General features: G+C 37.5%; 1 protein-coding gene across 2 annotated transcripts in view; it reads left to right on the forward strand.

Annotated features, from left to right (window-relative positions):
- LOC106920158 (synaptosomal-associated protein 25-A-like) overlaps positions 1 to 14,347 on the forward strand; it is a 39,989-nt gene that overhangs the window by 18,296 nt on the left and 7,346 nt on the right. For both annotated transcript variants that reach the window (XM_014991016.2, XM_014991015.2), the window contains exons 2-4: positions 3,012 to 3,117; positions 4,038 to 4,079; positions 9,724 to 9,772. In XM_014991016.2, the coding sequence (XP_014846502.1) occupies positions 3,046 to 3,117; positions 4,038 to 4,079; positions 9,724 to 9,772 (163 nt within the window). In that variant the 5' untranslated portion in view covers positions 3,012 to 3,045. The remainder of the gene's footprint in view (positions 1 to 3,011; positions 3,118 to 4,037; positions 4,080 to 9,723; positions 9,773 to 14,347) is intronic.

Consider the following 14,347-nt stretch of genomic DNA (forward strand, 5'->3'; position numbering starts at 1 on the left):
ACTTTTGAAAATGTAGTTGTCTTATGAATTACTTTCCAATAATGTCATCCGGCACTTTAAGGTTGTCTGCAGCTCTGCTGGTGTTTACTTGGTATGGAAGATACAAATCTCCACTAAATCACTATAATTGGACACATGCATAAGAGTGATGCTCTTCATCTCATAATTGCAAGTTCATTTGTGGTGTAATAAAAAGCATCTGATCCTGCCAAACAGGCAGCAGTTTGTCAGATGAACTGTTAATCGGCCACCTATGAATCCTGCTCCTTATTACTCACCTGCTTCCTTGTGTGTTTTTAATCCGTTTCCCTCACCAAGTCAGCCTGTTGTTGCATAGCATTCACAGACACACGAAAGAGCCTCAGATATTAAAATAATGCATTAATTTGCTCATTTGTGTCTCTCTCCTGCTCAGCTTGTGGTTACCTTCAGTGCTGCTAATATACAAACTCGTTGTTAGAATTACATAAGCAGTCAAATAACTAGAAGGTAAAATGCCAACATAAATATTTCAGTGTTTTTCTTGCCAGCCTTTGCAGATAAAAACTGACATGTATCTATATATGAAGGGAGGGAACACGAATGTAGGAGAGGAGCACTTTAGGTGGGCTTTTTTTTTTCCAACTCCCCCCTCCATCTTTCTTCCCCGTCACATGTTCAATTATTAACTGGTGTGACGACTCCACGGGGAAGGAGGAAAGAGTAATAAGGACAGGAGGCGAGACGGAGCAAGGAGATAGTTTATCAAACATCCAGCTGTGACTCTAACTGACCTTGTCTGCTCACCTCAGAGATCTACTGACTGACGGATAAACTTGGGCGATGAACTGGAAACTAACGCCCAAGTCTCAAAAACCTGCAAACTATCACAATTGGCAAGCTGCTTTCTCTGTTTGTCTCCCTAAAATGTGTTTACATAATTTTATGCAAATGGCATATTGCATCACAAAATGGTTCCCTTTTTAAATTTTGCCAAGTCTGGCTTTAAAAAAAAAAAAAAAAAAAAATCAACACATTCCCTGACGGACTCTGGAAAGCAGCCGACTCTTAGTTCCTTTTATACACTCTATCATGAAGTAGATTAGATCACATAAAGCTTTAATGAGTCCCGAGCTGCAAGCTGCTGGGTGGTTAAATTTAAATCAAGTGACACAGGAACAGAAATTCTCTAGTATGAGTTCAGCTATTGAAACTAAAATGCATTATACTCCCAAATGAGCTCTGATTGGAGCCGATCACATTATTTGTCTTGTTGAAGTCTTAATTATTGAGTGAGACGGATGCAGAGTGTGAGGCAGACTGGAATAGAGTTGGGTTCTTTTTCCTCCCCTCAGCCTTTGTTGCCTCCATTTTGAACTCCGTGTCCCTCCTTCAAACTAGAGAGTAACAAGCACATCCATTTTTCATGGCGTGCACCACCAATGAATCTGTGCATGGGTATGCACATGACTACAGTAAAAATAGACTCATGTCTCCGCTTAGCAGTCAATCCTCTTGACATTTTTTCTTGTTTGTTTTGATACTCTCCGGTCTGTATTCAATGCCTTGACAATTGTGTTCATTTTATGTTAAAACCACATATCTATACTCACAGTTCATTTTTTACCTGCCTTATTTGATATTAAATATGGCTAAATGTTTCCTGCGTTATATCGGTTACGATTACCAAATTTATCTCTGTTTGCTCAATGCTAAAATATTAACGGAAAAATAGGAGCGGTCCCACATTTATCTCTTTGGACTAAACTAAACTGGTAATGACTGGAGAGTCATTTCCTGTGAGTCCTGTACGAACTTTGGCTAAAAGATCACATCACTCAGTGAAGGAGTCATTACTCTCAGTGCAATATAAAAAGACAGAGTAAAGTTTACAAATGCAACTAGAGATAAAGAGCTTAAGTTTTGGACACACATTGTGTTTGAGTCTAAACACCACTGTTACATTTCTGGGGGGGAGAAGAAGAAGTGTGAAAATCATCCCAGTGGTCTAAAACTTCAGAAAACTATTATGAAAATCCCTTGGCTGGAAACCTAAAACATTTGACCAGAAGTCACACAGTTTAAAAAGCAAATCTACCGAAAACTGAGGATATATGTAGACTTCTGAATTTGAAAGAAAGGGCTAAAAATAATTTTGGTAATATTTACTGAACTTAATCAGGAAAGGTCTATTTTTATTTAAAGTCAGATAGGGAGAAAAAACTGCTTTGGATCCTTTTAATTCTTTCTTCTTCTGTATGTAGCACAAGGTTGCAGCGTATTGCTGTGTGCTGAGCCCTGATGTCTGGAAGAGGGTTACACAGTGAAATATTTATATTGTCAGCATTTCACTTCAAGGTTCAAAACTTAATTTTCTCACTTAAATGTTTGCCTGAGGGACACTTTGTAAAGACAAATTGGTACAAATTGTGTGTATCTGAAAGTTTAAACTATATATATATATATATATATATATATATATATATAATCCCATTTGTTGTTTTTATTTAGACTGTCATCAGTTGTCGACAGAATGGCAAGAAGAAATCCATTAATGAAAGAAAGACAAAATAAGGTGTCTGTGCAGTTCAGGTCACATGTTTAAGTATTTAACAAATATCTGTGAATGCTACAAACCATCTCTGTGTCTAAATAATTATAATTCAGCTTCGCAGTGTAAATGTTGTGACATTGCCATGCATTGACTGTCCCCTAGGTGTAACATGGTGGTAGAAGTATCATGCTATGGGGATGCTTTTGTTCAACAGCGACAGATAAGATCTTCAGTGAAAAATGGATGAAGCTAAATGAAGAGCAAAAATCTCATTCTATAAATATCCAAACCTAAGAAATCAACTACTAACTAAAGGGCTATTTCAAAGCCCTTTAAAGAAACATAAATAATGGTAATCTGAATGAAAGCAGAGCAATACAAAGCAAAATGTCTTCCCCTCCTGCTTAGCCGTGATCAAGACAATAGTAACATTTCTCCTTTTCTCTCTCTCTCTCTCTCCCTCTCTCTCTCTCTCCAGTGTCTTTTAATTGAAGTGAAGTTCAACAGTCGTCATGGCAGATGAAGCGGACATGCGCAATGAGCTGGCCGACTTGCAGACACGTGCAGACCAGATCGCTGATGAGGTACATTTTCAAAACACATAAGCCAAGTTATTTAAGGACACACAATTGTATTTTTCCCAATTTTAGAATAACATACCTAACAATGTGTGCTGTAGTTTCTGGCAGCTACAGAAAACAAATAAATCAGAATGAACGACGTAACAGCGTAACAGCGTGGAAGAATAGCACAGGGGACAGACAGAACACAGAATGTGAGGCTAAATATGGTCTGCACTGAAAAGAGCATTGCTTTGTGACATGCCAATTATAATTTGACATTTCAAAATGACCTGTTCTTGTAAGGACACACAAATGTACTGCCAAAGCTCCCAGACTTTCAGACACGGTACCTTCAACAGTTTCTTCTTTCAGCAGTTGGTTCTGAAAGTCTCTGTTCTTCTCGACTGTAAATCGTTGTAGGTGGGATTAGGGGGAACTTTGGCCTCTTTAATGAGCTGAGTGGAGCTCAGGAAGAACAGATAATTCAGTGCATCAGAATAATAGGATGGCTCAAACGGCCTCATTAAAAATTCATGAGGAGATAATGCAGGGGCCAAAAGGCGGCCATGGATGGAGTTTAAAAAGTTAGAGAGGCAGAAGAAGAAAAACTAGACGAGAAAAATTTTGAACGAAAAGAGGGAGCAGGGCTTAGGAATCCCTTTAAGAAATGAATGACTTTGGAGAAGGTTTTTAAGGATTAGTAAACAAAAGGCAGAAATCTCATAATTAATGAGTGTGAGGACAGAAAATAACCTGTGTTAATTACATTACAGGATATCTGTCCACATCATTTGTTTTCTGTTCTCCAGCTTATTACCAATGACTCCTTGAGAATTTGTTTTCTACAGAAAGTCATTGAGATGTCCCTGTGACATGCATTGCAGATCGTGCACTGTATCTGCTTTTTGTGCACTCAGTTGATTTGTTTTCTCTATTTACAGTCCCTGGAGAGCACTCGGCGTATGCTGGCTCTGGTCGAGGAGGTGAGTCCAATCACTCAATCACATGCTTTTTTGTTAGCATTTACTAAACCACGTAATGAGCAGTTGTGACATTTTCATTTCTGTCTTTTGCAAGTGTAGCAAGCAAGGTCGTATATTCGAAGCATTCTTTCAACCTCAAATTTTTATTTGTAATCTGCAACTATACAATAATTTCACAAATTTCACATTGAACCTGATGTTTTGTGTGCATCTAAAAATGTGTGAATATGTGCAATATAAGATAAAGAGATTAATCACTTCTTTGCAGGGAAAAAAAATTTAAACAAACTACTTGATTGAGCTCATCTCACTTTAAGAGGAAGAAGGTGATGTAATAAAAAAGGCAAAGCTAACAATAGCGCAAAGGTTAAAGCAGTTCTAGTTTTCAGGGTTAGTTTTGTGTTAGGATTAAGACTTTGCTTATGTCAGAATCAAAGCGAAGAAATGCTAATGGATTTTATTATTGTGAAGAAAGTTTCATTTGTTAGCAACTCTCTCTGTCTCTCAGTTTGATGGGCAGCTTTTAATTAACAGCTTGATAGATTGATGTGCTATTTTTGTGAAACCCAAGATGAGTATACAATATACAGTTTCAAACACATCCTGGTAAATTATATCATTGTTCTTTCTGATAAAGCCTACAATTAAATATCTCCTCCTATTTTCTTTCTATAATCATTCAGTCTTACATGTTGGACTTCTTTTTTCTGAGGCTTCTTCAGATAATCTGACTCCAGCCTCTGGACAAGCTGAGATATTTTAATGAGACAAAACAGGGGATGGAGTAAGGTCTGCAGCTGACCTGAACTGTTTTCATCTCCACAGATAAGACTTTTCATTGACTGGATGAATATCTGACTTTTAATGTAAATGCCAGGAGAATGCCACTTAGTTGTTCCAATCATCTCTAAAATGTCCTGAGATTGGTCTGTGTTTCTTAGTGTTGATATAAACATCGGTGAACATTTTGAGTTTACAGCATTCAGTATTTTATACATCTGTCGCAGAGTGATTCAGCTGATGGCTTTCCCACATCCATGGTACTCTGGGATACCCTTAAACACTTACTCGTACACTGTGACTGCTGCGCAGTTCTGTTTCTCGTCTCAAATCTGTTCGCTTAGGCCCGACCAGGTTTGGTTTTAATCCAAACTGTTCCTACATGAAATATGTTTAAAAAATATTATGCTGTGGTTTCATGGAGTCCTGCTGAGGAACAGCAACCAGCTTGCTAAGTCTTTTCCAATCCTTCAAACTTTAAGGTTTAACTTGTCAGATAAAGTTAATGGATCGCATTCATCTCTGGGTTTTCTGCTCAGAGCTCAGCACTCTCTCTGTCATGAGAAGATTAACCTGTTTGTGAGCGCCACAAGTGCTGGAAAGCAGATTTTGTAACCTTTGAACCAAGATGGCTTCCTGAGTGGTAAGGAGAAACCGGAGATTCTTGAAGGCCTTGTTTTGATGGTGGTGAGGTCTTAGAAGTTGAGACTGATTGTTTACAGGATGTTTTCCAAGCTGTTAGATAATATAGTACACATGTTAACATAAAATACAATGATCAACATAGGTTTATATACAAAATACTTTCCAGTTTTATATACTTTAATCAGTGTATTAAGCAAATGGGTCTCTCTTGACATTTATGCTAATCCAATAGTCATGCTATGTCAGAAGTCTGGTTTGAAAAAATAAATTTAAAAAGTGTTTCCTAAAAAGTGTCAAAATGTGCTGAGCTTTTTATTTAATTTAAAAAATACTATAAAGTGTTTATGAAAACTGTTATCTTTACCGGAGGACTGCAGTGACCATAAATGAAAGAAAAAGAAAACGGATGAAATGTGAAGAAACGGGTATAGGACGGATATTAATAAGGAGAACGAGACCGAGGCACACAGCAAACGGGCTGAAAATGAAATGAGAGGAGGATGCTGAGAAAGATACAGAAAGGTATATGAGGATATTAAGCTTCCACAGCCTCTGAAACACTCATTGTAAAACTTTCCAAAGAAAAAAATTCTACCTAGGTTGGTGGATGAAGAACGTTGAAGATGAGTCTAACAGCCGAGTACTGGGCCAGCAGCAGCAGGTGTCTGGGGCCCACATATTTGTTATTTTTATGTTCAAAACTTACAAGCGTGTATCAGTGGAGGTGTTTTAAGTTGTCGGGCTTCTGTGAAGATAACCAACACACAGCTATCTATAATTATTACATCATATCCCCTCCTCTGACCAAGCTCTTGACCCCAGCTGGGTGAGAATGAAATTATTTAAATGGATGCTCTGTGCCTCCTTTGTTTTGCTGTGTTTTCCTGATTGCATTGCCTGTGCCATTTGCTAGAACAGTTTGAGTCTTGTTTTGAGGATGAAGACATTGCAAGAAAGGTGCTGGTCACCTTGCCTCTTCACCATTTTGGGTACAACCGTTTGAACCAACATCTAGCCATCTCACAAAGGGATTAGGCTGAGGAGTTAGAGACTTACCCCAAATTTAGCATGCCTTAGATCACAGGTAAGGAGTCACTCCTCTTTTGTGATCAAAACAACTCTGACCACTAGAGTTATAGATGTGATGTAATTTCTTTAATCTCACAATGACATTACAGATTATGCTCATAGAGTGACGTAGTGAGTGGCAGAAAGACACCAGACAACAGTTGTGGACTTCTTTTTGGCAAACTTAAGACAAGACAGATCATTTTATCTCTTCTCATTTGCAGTCCTAATATCTAGGATGTTTACTGAGGAATTGCTTAAGGCACAACATTTGTTAGTGCTACAGTTAATATCGTTGTCTTACAATAAAAAAAAATAAAAATAAAAAAGTCTTGGGTCTGAGTCTGAGCCAGGGAGTTCAAAGTCTGGCTTCTTAGTGTGGTCCAAAAACCAACATGTCAATTTGAAATCTCTAAATTGCAGTCAAAAAAAAAAAAAAAAAAAAAAGAATCTATTTTACAAGAATCTATTTTAATTCAAAGACGACAGAAATCACAATAAATCCCAAAGGATCTTTATATAAGTTGTGGTTTCTGCCATCTTTGGATTGATCTAATCTTCCACAGACACCCATTAAACTGACTGGATGAAGTGGCTGTGATGAGCCTGATAAACACCTTAGACAGCTTTTAATGTGAAAATAGCCGAGGGCTGCTGTGGAGCTTTTGTGGAGCCACTTTCATTTAAGATGTATGTGTCCCAGAAAGAATTTCAGTAAAACAAAATAAGCAATATTATTGTCTGTTACACGGAGTGGACATCTGTGTAATAGATGAATACATCCACTTTATGTGAACAAAGGGACTTTGGTTTTGTGCCCTCTTATCAGGAAAATAGATCAGTTTATTTGATTTTTTTTTTTTTTTAAATATGGAGACCAAGACCAAGCATTGCTATGAGAAGCGAAGGAAAAATATATTTCTAATATAGTCATGAAAAGCACCTTTCATGTGTATATTCTTAGATGATTATTTTGGGAAGACTGCTTAACAAGACCAGGTGATTCACTGTAAGGTGTGAAAAACCTGACTGCGTATATGTGTGAGCATGTGTGTGTGTTTTGCTGGCTGTACATGGAAGAGTGAAGTCACCTCACATTATGCCAGCTGGCATAGTCTGATATCCTGTCCTGTAGTTTTGAAATCTCAACCTGTCTGTGATTTCCCATGATTCCCTCTGGGTAGACAAGCAGCTCTCTCATCTAAAATTATTGACCTGCACATTTTGGCAGAGCTGAACACCCAAAAGCGTTAATTTGATCACAATGCACTCAACAAACCATTTCTTTCTTTTTTTTTTTTTTTTTTTTTTTTTTTTTGAAATTACATTTTCAGTCTTCCCGAAATAAAAATCTGTCACCACAACCAGCATTTATTTCACTCATTCCAATCTAAGGCAGGCATTTGTTTCAGTCAGTTTGTGTGGCATAAATATATGAGACACGTCTGTGCCTGTGTGACATCTATAACTGTTCTAAGAAGGTCACTGCACATTTTGATCAAAATTAACTCATGCATGAACAGAATGGCCTCTGGACTTTAATATCTGTTGTGAAACAGAAGCCTGGAGAGTGCAAAACTGTTGTTTAGTCACATGCACACAGCGGTTAGCATAGTTATTGTACGCTCATTGAAGTGTGATATTAGATAATGAAGCTCCTGCTGAGAGAAACAACACATGCACATGTTGCGAGTACATGTGTTATTATACTTCAGATCGTGCCAGCTTTCTAAGTCACACCAGAATGTTCTATTACAACAGCGGTGCATTTGACTCTCTGGGAATGAAACAGACAAAACATTTACCTTTCGATGACAAGGTTCTTCCCAGGAATCTGTGCAAGAAAATGCAGGAATACATTTGTGCAATGTTTTTCCTATTTTTAATGTCCAAGCAGCTTTATACTTTTATTTTAACCAAAGGTTTTGGTTAAAATGTTGCACATTTTAAACAAGCAAAGTTGAAATACAAAAAAAAATCCTTTAATTGTCAGACTACCAATGTTGAAAACTTGGAAGTGGACTTAACTTAGCTCAAAATTGAAGGACCCACTTGGCAAAGGCAGGGTAAGTTTATTGTTTCAGTACAGTTGAGCCTGTAAATGAAAGTGCTTTACAGAAAAATAATGATACACTCATAAGGACAGTTAGATTAGAAACAAGAATTACATCAATGCAGAAACAGAAAAATTGAAGCTGAAGCATCAGAACAAACAAATCAGAAAAACAATTCAGACCTTTTAAGGTTCATCTTTTCACAAAAAGATGTTTAGATCAGTCATCTAAGGACCAGTCAGATGTGATCTATTTTCCTAGTGTTGCCCAGAACTCGGGGAGCAGCATGTTGCATTCAAAATGTATTTATGGAGACATAGTTAAACTATACTACAATCACCTACAATTTTGAAAATAAGCTCACACAAAACTGCTTTCAAGGAAACTTTTTATTCAGGCAATGTTTTTAAGATGACAGTAAGTCTGTGTCTTTTGTAAACCCACACTCTATTAACTGGTAATTAGAAGGACACAAAAATATATAAGTTTGTTAAATTTTCTAATCATTATTATCTGATTTTGGTGAATCTTGTTGGTATTATAATACCAGGGATCCAAGAACAAAGCCTTGAGAAACTCCACATTTGATCTTTTTGCCATTCTGTTGTTTCTATGATTAAAAGTGTGACATAAACAAGTTCCAATTTTTTTTATAAGACCTGTTTATTGGAAAGACTTTTCATAAAACAAACAATAAAATACAATGCAATATCAAATGTTCACATTGAAAAAATAATAACCAAACATCCCTAAAATCACAAGAAGCTATTTACATTTGTGTGACAATACAAATCATGAGTAAAGGAACATAGATTTCAACATAAAATTTAATCAGCTTTAGTCTAAACATAAGATAGTCCTCACCATTTTTAGAAAAGGTGCAATGTCAGGACGTGTTTTCAATCAAGGTGTTTCTGCAGGATCAGCTTTTTAAATGTGATTTCAAATTGTAATCTGAGTAGATTTTGCTGTCCTGATATTTCAGCTCCATTCTGCTTGGTTTGCCTGTACTCATCTTTCACTTTTATTCCTCTTTTTTCCCTCCGTCTCTTTTCCTTGATGCCCCCTCTTCATTTCTCTGTCTACCCACCTGTCAGAGTAAAGATGCCGGCATCAGGACTCTGGTCATGTTGGACGAGCAGGGAGGTAAGTTCAAAAGGAGAGTTTGCTGAACACCGCTATTTTTTTATCCAGCTTTCCCTGCTCCTGATTAGCTCTTGCTGCCTGTAGGACCATTGAAACGCTAGAATATGAGACACATTTAAATTATTTTATGTCTTATTCAGTCAATGTCTGGAACACTAACATTCACCAGAGTCTGCACTAATATGACTAACAAGATTATACTCTATATTGTTGTGGAGCTAGTTCTCTGCTTTGCCTCATCCTGCATTCAATCAGACAAAATACTTTAAATGTTGAGTAAAAATCAGTGACCATAGCCAATGCATTTAGAGTCATTTTTAACCCACAAAGCCAGATTTGTAACATCTAAGATTTTTATTTATTTTTTTTTTACATATGTCACATCGGAAATCTCTCAGGTTTTTAGCAAGTCTATATTACAACCATGTAATGTGGAGGATCAGTTTTTGGGAACTTGACCCATTTCAGGGAAGATTAGCTAGTAAATCTCATCTTCCATTGCACAGATCTTAACTGACTGAAGATTATATTCTATAAATATGTCTGTTTAATATTAACAATTGATAAGAAGTATTAGAGCACAGTTATGTCAGATGTTTTAACACCCAAACATTGCGCAAATGAATGTGTAAAAATCTATTCATTTCTAAATGCAATGTGCCATTTGTGCAGTCATCCACTAGCAATGAGCACAGATGGACCAGCCTGTTAAATTGATAATCAGGATCACTTTTCAATAATAAAACAGTTTCACTTCTTTGTGCTAAAATATTAGGAATAGGTTAAAATGTGTGCTCAGCAGCGGATAGAAAACAAAGTAATCTATCCGTTTGCTGAAGAGAGCAAGGTGATCCGCTGTGGATGGTTTGTCAGAAAAACTGATGATGTGTGTTTCAACCACAACTCCCTGCACTTCAGGCTTGAAGGACACATGGACAGTCAGTCAGAGGGTAATGCTATGGGATGAATGTTGAATAAATTCTCAAAGAAAAGGAGATTTTGTGCTTTCTTGATGTGTCTCAAAAGTAAAATATTTTTTTGTCAGGAATGAAACATTATTGTTTTGGCTATGAGAAGAATAATGCTACTATTAACTGTGGCTGTTTTTGACAAAAAGTTACTACCAAACAATGCAAAATCCTGTTTTAGTCTAAAACCTTTGTGTTAGACAACAAAGGACAGAGGTTTCCATTACAGAAAAGGGACAAACACTAAGAAAATGACCTAACTTTGAAATGAGCATATTGATTTTTAAAGACTTGAATAGAAAGAGTACATTTCTCACTAAAAGTCATACCGATATATATGAAAGACATGTATGTTTGCAGGGTGTTTGGTTTTTGCTGTGTCCCTGACAGAGCAACCTAATTGGCCTGTCAAAACAACAGATAGCCTGTTATCCTCCTCTCTGATGTTTTCCTGCCTCTCTGAGGAACTGCTGCTACAGTGCACAGCTAACCGCTGTTATCACAGGACACCAATCAATTCTCAGACTTAATTTCCTCCGCCCCCAAGCTAATGTCCCCTATACCTGATCCCTATCTCCCTCTCAATCTATCTTCCTCGTCTTTTCTCCACTTCATGCTGTTTTCAGTGTTTGTTTTCTTTCTTGGATCTCTGCTCTTCTCCTCTTTGTTGGTTTTTTTTTTTTTGTTTGTTTTACGTTTATCTTTATGTGACTGTGTCTGCAGTAATGGTGTGACTATTCCCACAATCTCCCGTCTTTGACAGAGGCTGTTAGAGGCCCTGTCTGATTTGACCCATTATTTACTTCCTGTTGCATGAAAAAAGGCCTGTAAAAGCTTGCCAGGCATGTCATCATTAATACAGCCTTGCTTGGCTTTAACAGGGGTGTGACTAATCCCTTTGCCCTTTACACACAAGGCTGTATGCACGCATGAAGCTCACACATAGGAGGAAATATGTCACTCCTTCCAGTCATCTATTACCTGTGGTGGAGGTGTCACAGACGTTAATGAGCCCCTCCATGCTTGGCACGATGGCCTACATTTCAACAAGACTGACAGCTGATGGATTATGGTTCTGGCTTAGATGTCGCTCTGTAACTCCAAATTTTACGTGTTCTCACAAACTGCAATGATGCCCAATAAAAACAGCTGCTTTTATGAAATTTATAATGTCGTCTTGCTAATTACAAAGACAACGCATTGCTTTTATTAAATGTTTATATTTGCTGTCTATGGTGAGAATGAGAAAAATATGCATTTTTGTTCTCTTTGTTATTTGGAGGTAGGTAGTAACTAGTTATATATACTTTAGTAACGTTTTGAGAAAAAAATTGCTTAGGAGTAGTTTTATTACACCATTCTCTTTAGTTTTACTTTCACTTTATTCTACTGTTAGCAATGTGTTGTACCTTGCACAAGTATTCAGTACCTTAAAACCTTTTCTTGTTTCACTATATTGCAGTAACAAGCTTCAACTTGTACGTCAATACTTATATGAAGAACACATAGCTTTTCTTGCTCTGTAAATGCATTTATTACATTTATCAAGTCAGTAGACCAAATTAAAATATGCAACTTAGGTCCAGATTCAAAGAACAGTTATTCTTTTTTTCTGTGGAAATGAAACTAAGTGATATTTCCTGTATTACATGAGGCGCAATCAACACCCAAACCTCTTTTTTGTTGAGGACCAAATGGTCTCCTCTACTTGATGGTAATTATTATAGACTCTAAAAAACGAGATCATATCTGAGAGTAGAGAGTAAAGAGCTGAGGAAGTGTTTGTTTTGACTGATTGACGGGTTTTATTTATTCATTTTTAGAAAGTGGTGTTGTTGTTCTTGATACTGCTAAATGCACACAATTTATTGAAAAAGTACTCATGACTCGTGAACCTTTTTACAATCATCGTTCAGTAGGAGATCAGTCTTTTGGAGCCTCCAACAGGTTTTCTGTACAGTATTTAACTCTATCTTCCCATCAGTTGTGCCCATCTTCTCTGTCCTTGTTGCAGAAAAGCATCTCCAGAGAATGATACAGCCACCACCATGTTTCACTGTGGATTTAGTATGTTCAGGGTGGAGTCTGGAGTGCACCCTTAGCTTCATTTCCTTCATTGCCTTTTGAATGTAGTGTAGTTGAGCACCTTGTTCTACATGTTTGCTGTGTCCAATAAATAACTTGCAGCAAACTGCAGAGGAGAGATTCTTCCTGATTTTCCCCCCCCAACCATTTCTTTCTTATCACCACTGTTCCATTAAGACCCTTTGTGTAGTGCAAAACTCATACTTGCACCTTCACTGTACTGCAATTAGATATTACTGATGACATAGCTATTCTTAACAGTGTACAACAGTGTAGTGATAAAATTATGACTGTATGTAGTCTTATAAGAGGCTATTTATACCTATATTGTTTGTGTGGGTTTCAATTTTATAATAAGGTTGTGCCTGATTTTTGTGCATTAGTTAAGAGCGGTGCCTGTCTTCAGCTACTCCAGAGTAACTGGTCTCTTAAATGACTCTAATTAATACCCTCCTTGCTAGGCTTGTCAGTGTAGGTGGTGAGATGTCAAGTTTGCACTTGTGCCATGCTTTTAATAGTTTTGAGTGACAGGTCAAGCAGTGCTCCTTGAGATGTTCAAAGCTTGAGATGCTGTTTAATAACCCAAATCTGCTTTAAGCTTCTCCACAACTTTATCACTGACAGCCGTTGTGTTCTTCCTCGTCATCATGAAGATGTTTTTTTCACTAACCTTTTCAAACAACCCTACGAGACCTTCACATCAGATCAGCTGTATCTTTGCTGAGACTAAATTATACACAGGTAGACAATATTTGCTAGTTAAGTGACTCCACTGTACTTTTATATAAGGGTGAAAGATTAAAAGAGGATGTATGCATGCACCAGTCACCCTCCTCAGATTTTTATTTGTGAGAAATGTTGAAAACCTTATAATTTATCTTCCACCCCACAATAAAGCACTACATTATGGTGTCCTGACGCATAAAAGACAAATAAAATACAGTTAAGGTTGCAGCTGTGGAGGAAGTTCTAGTGCAGTGGTTCGAACCCCCCAGTTTCATATGCGCATTCACCGAACCCCCATCGTCCCCCCACCCCCGACACAGAAAATAATTTGCGGTATTCTGACTTATTAATGTAATTATATTAGTTGTATTACCTCCCCCACCCCACTGGAGGCAGTACCAACCCCGAAAAGATGTGACTAAGGTTTAGACTATAGAATTTGGTAAAAACTGAGCTTTACTGAAGTAATTAAAGACACAAGTTCAAATCCATGCTGAGAGTGGAACTCCTTCCCGCAGCACTGATTGGCTAAGCAATGTAACGTGATCCTCTGGAGGAAGTGATGGCAAAACGGGGCATCATCACGACTTTACACAGTGTGTCTTTACCTCCGCGGCAGAGGCTCCGCCGAACCCCTGAGACCGACTCACCGAACCCCTGGGGTTCGATCGAACCCAGGTTAAGAACCACTGTTCTAGTGGTATGAATAGATAGTTTATATAAGAAGCTACTTGTTACATTTTGCTCTGGCTCAGTTAAATGCTCTTTTTGTTTTTTTTTATCTTCTTGAGATCTT

Source organism: Poecilia mexicana, unplaced genomic scaffold (genome assembly GCF_051168715.1).
Source record: "Poecilia mexicana isolate PSO_F unplaced genomic scaffold, ASM5116871v1 scaffold_3, whole genome shotgun sequence".
NCBI classification, from domain to species: Eukaryota; Metazoa; Chordata; class Actinopteri; order Cyprinodontiformes; family Poeciliidae; genus Poecilia; species Poecilia mexicana.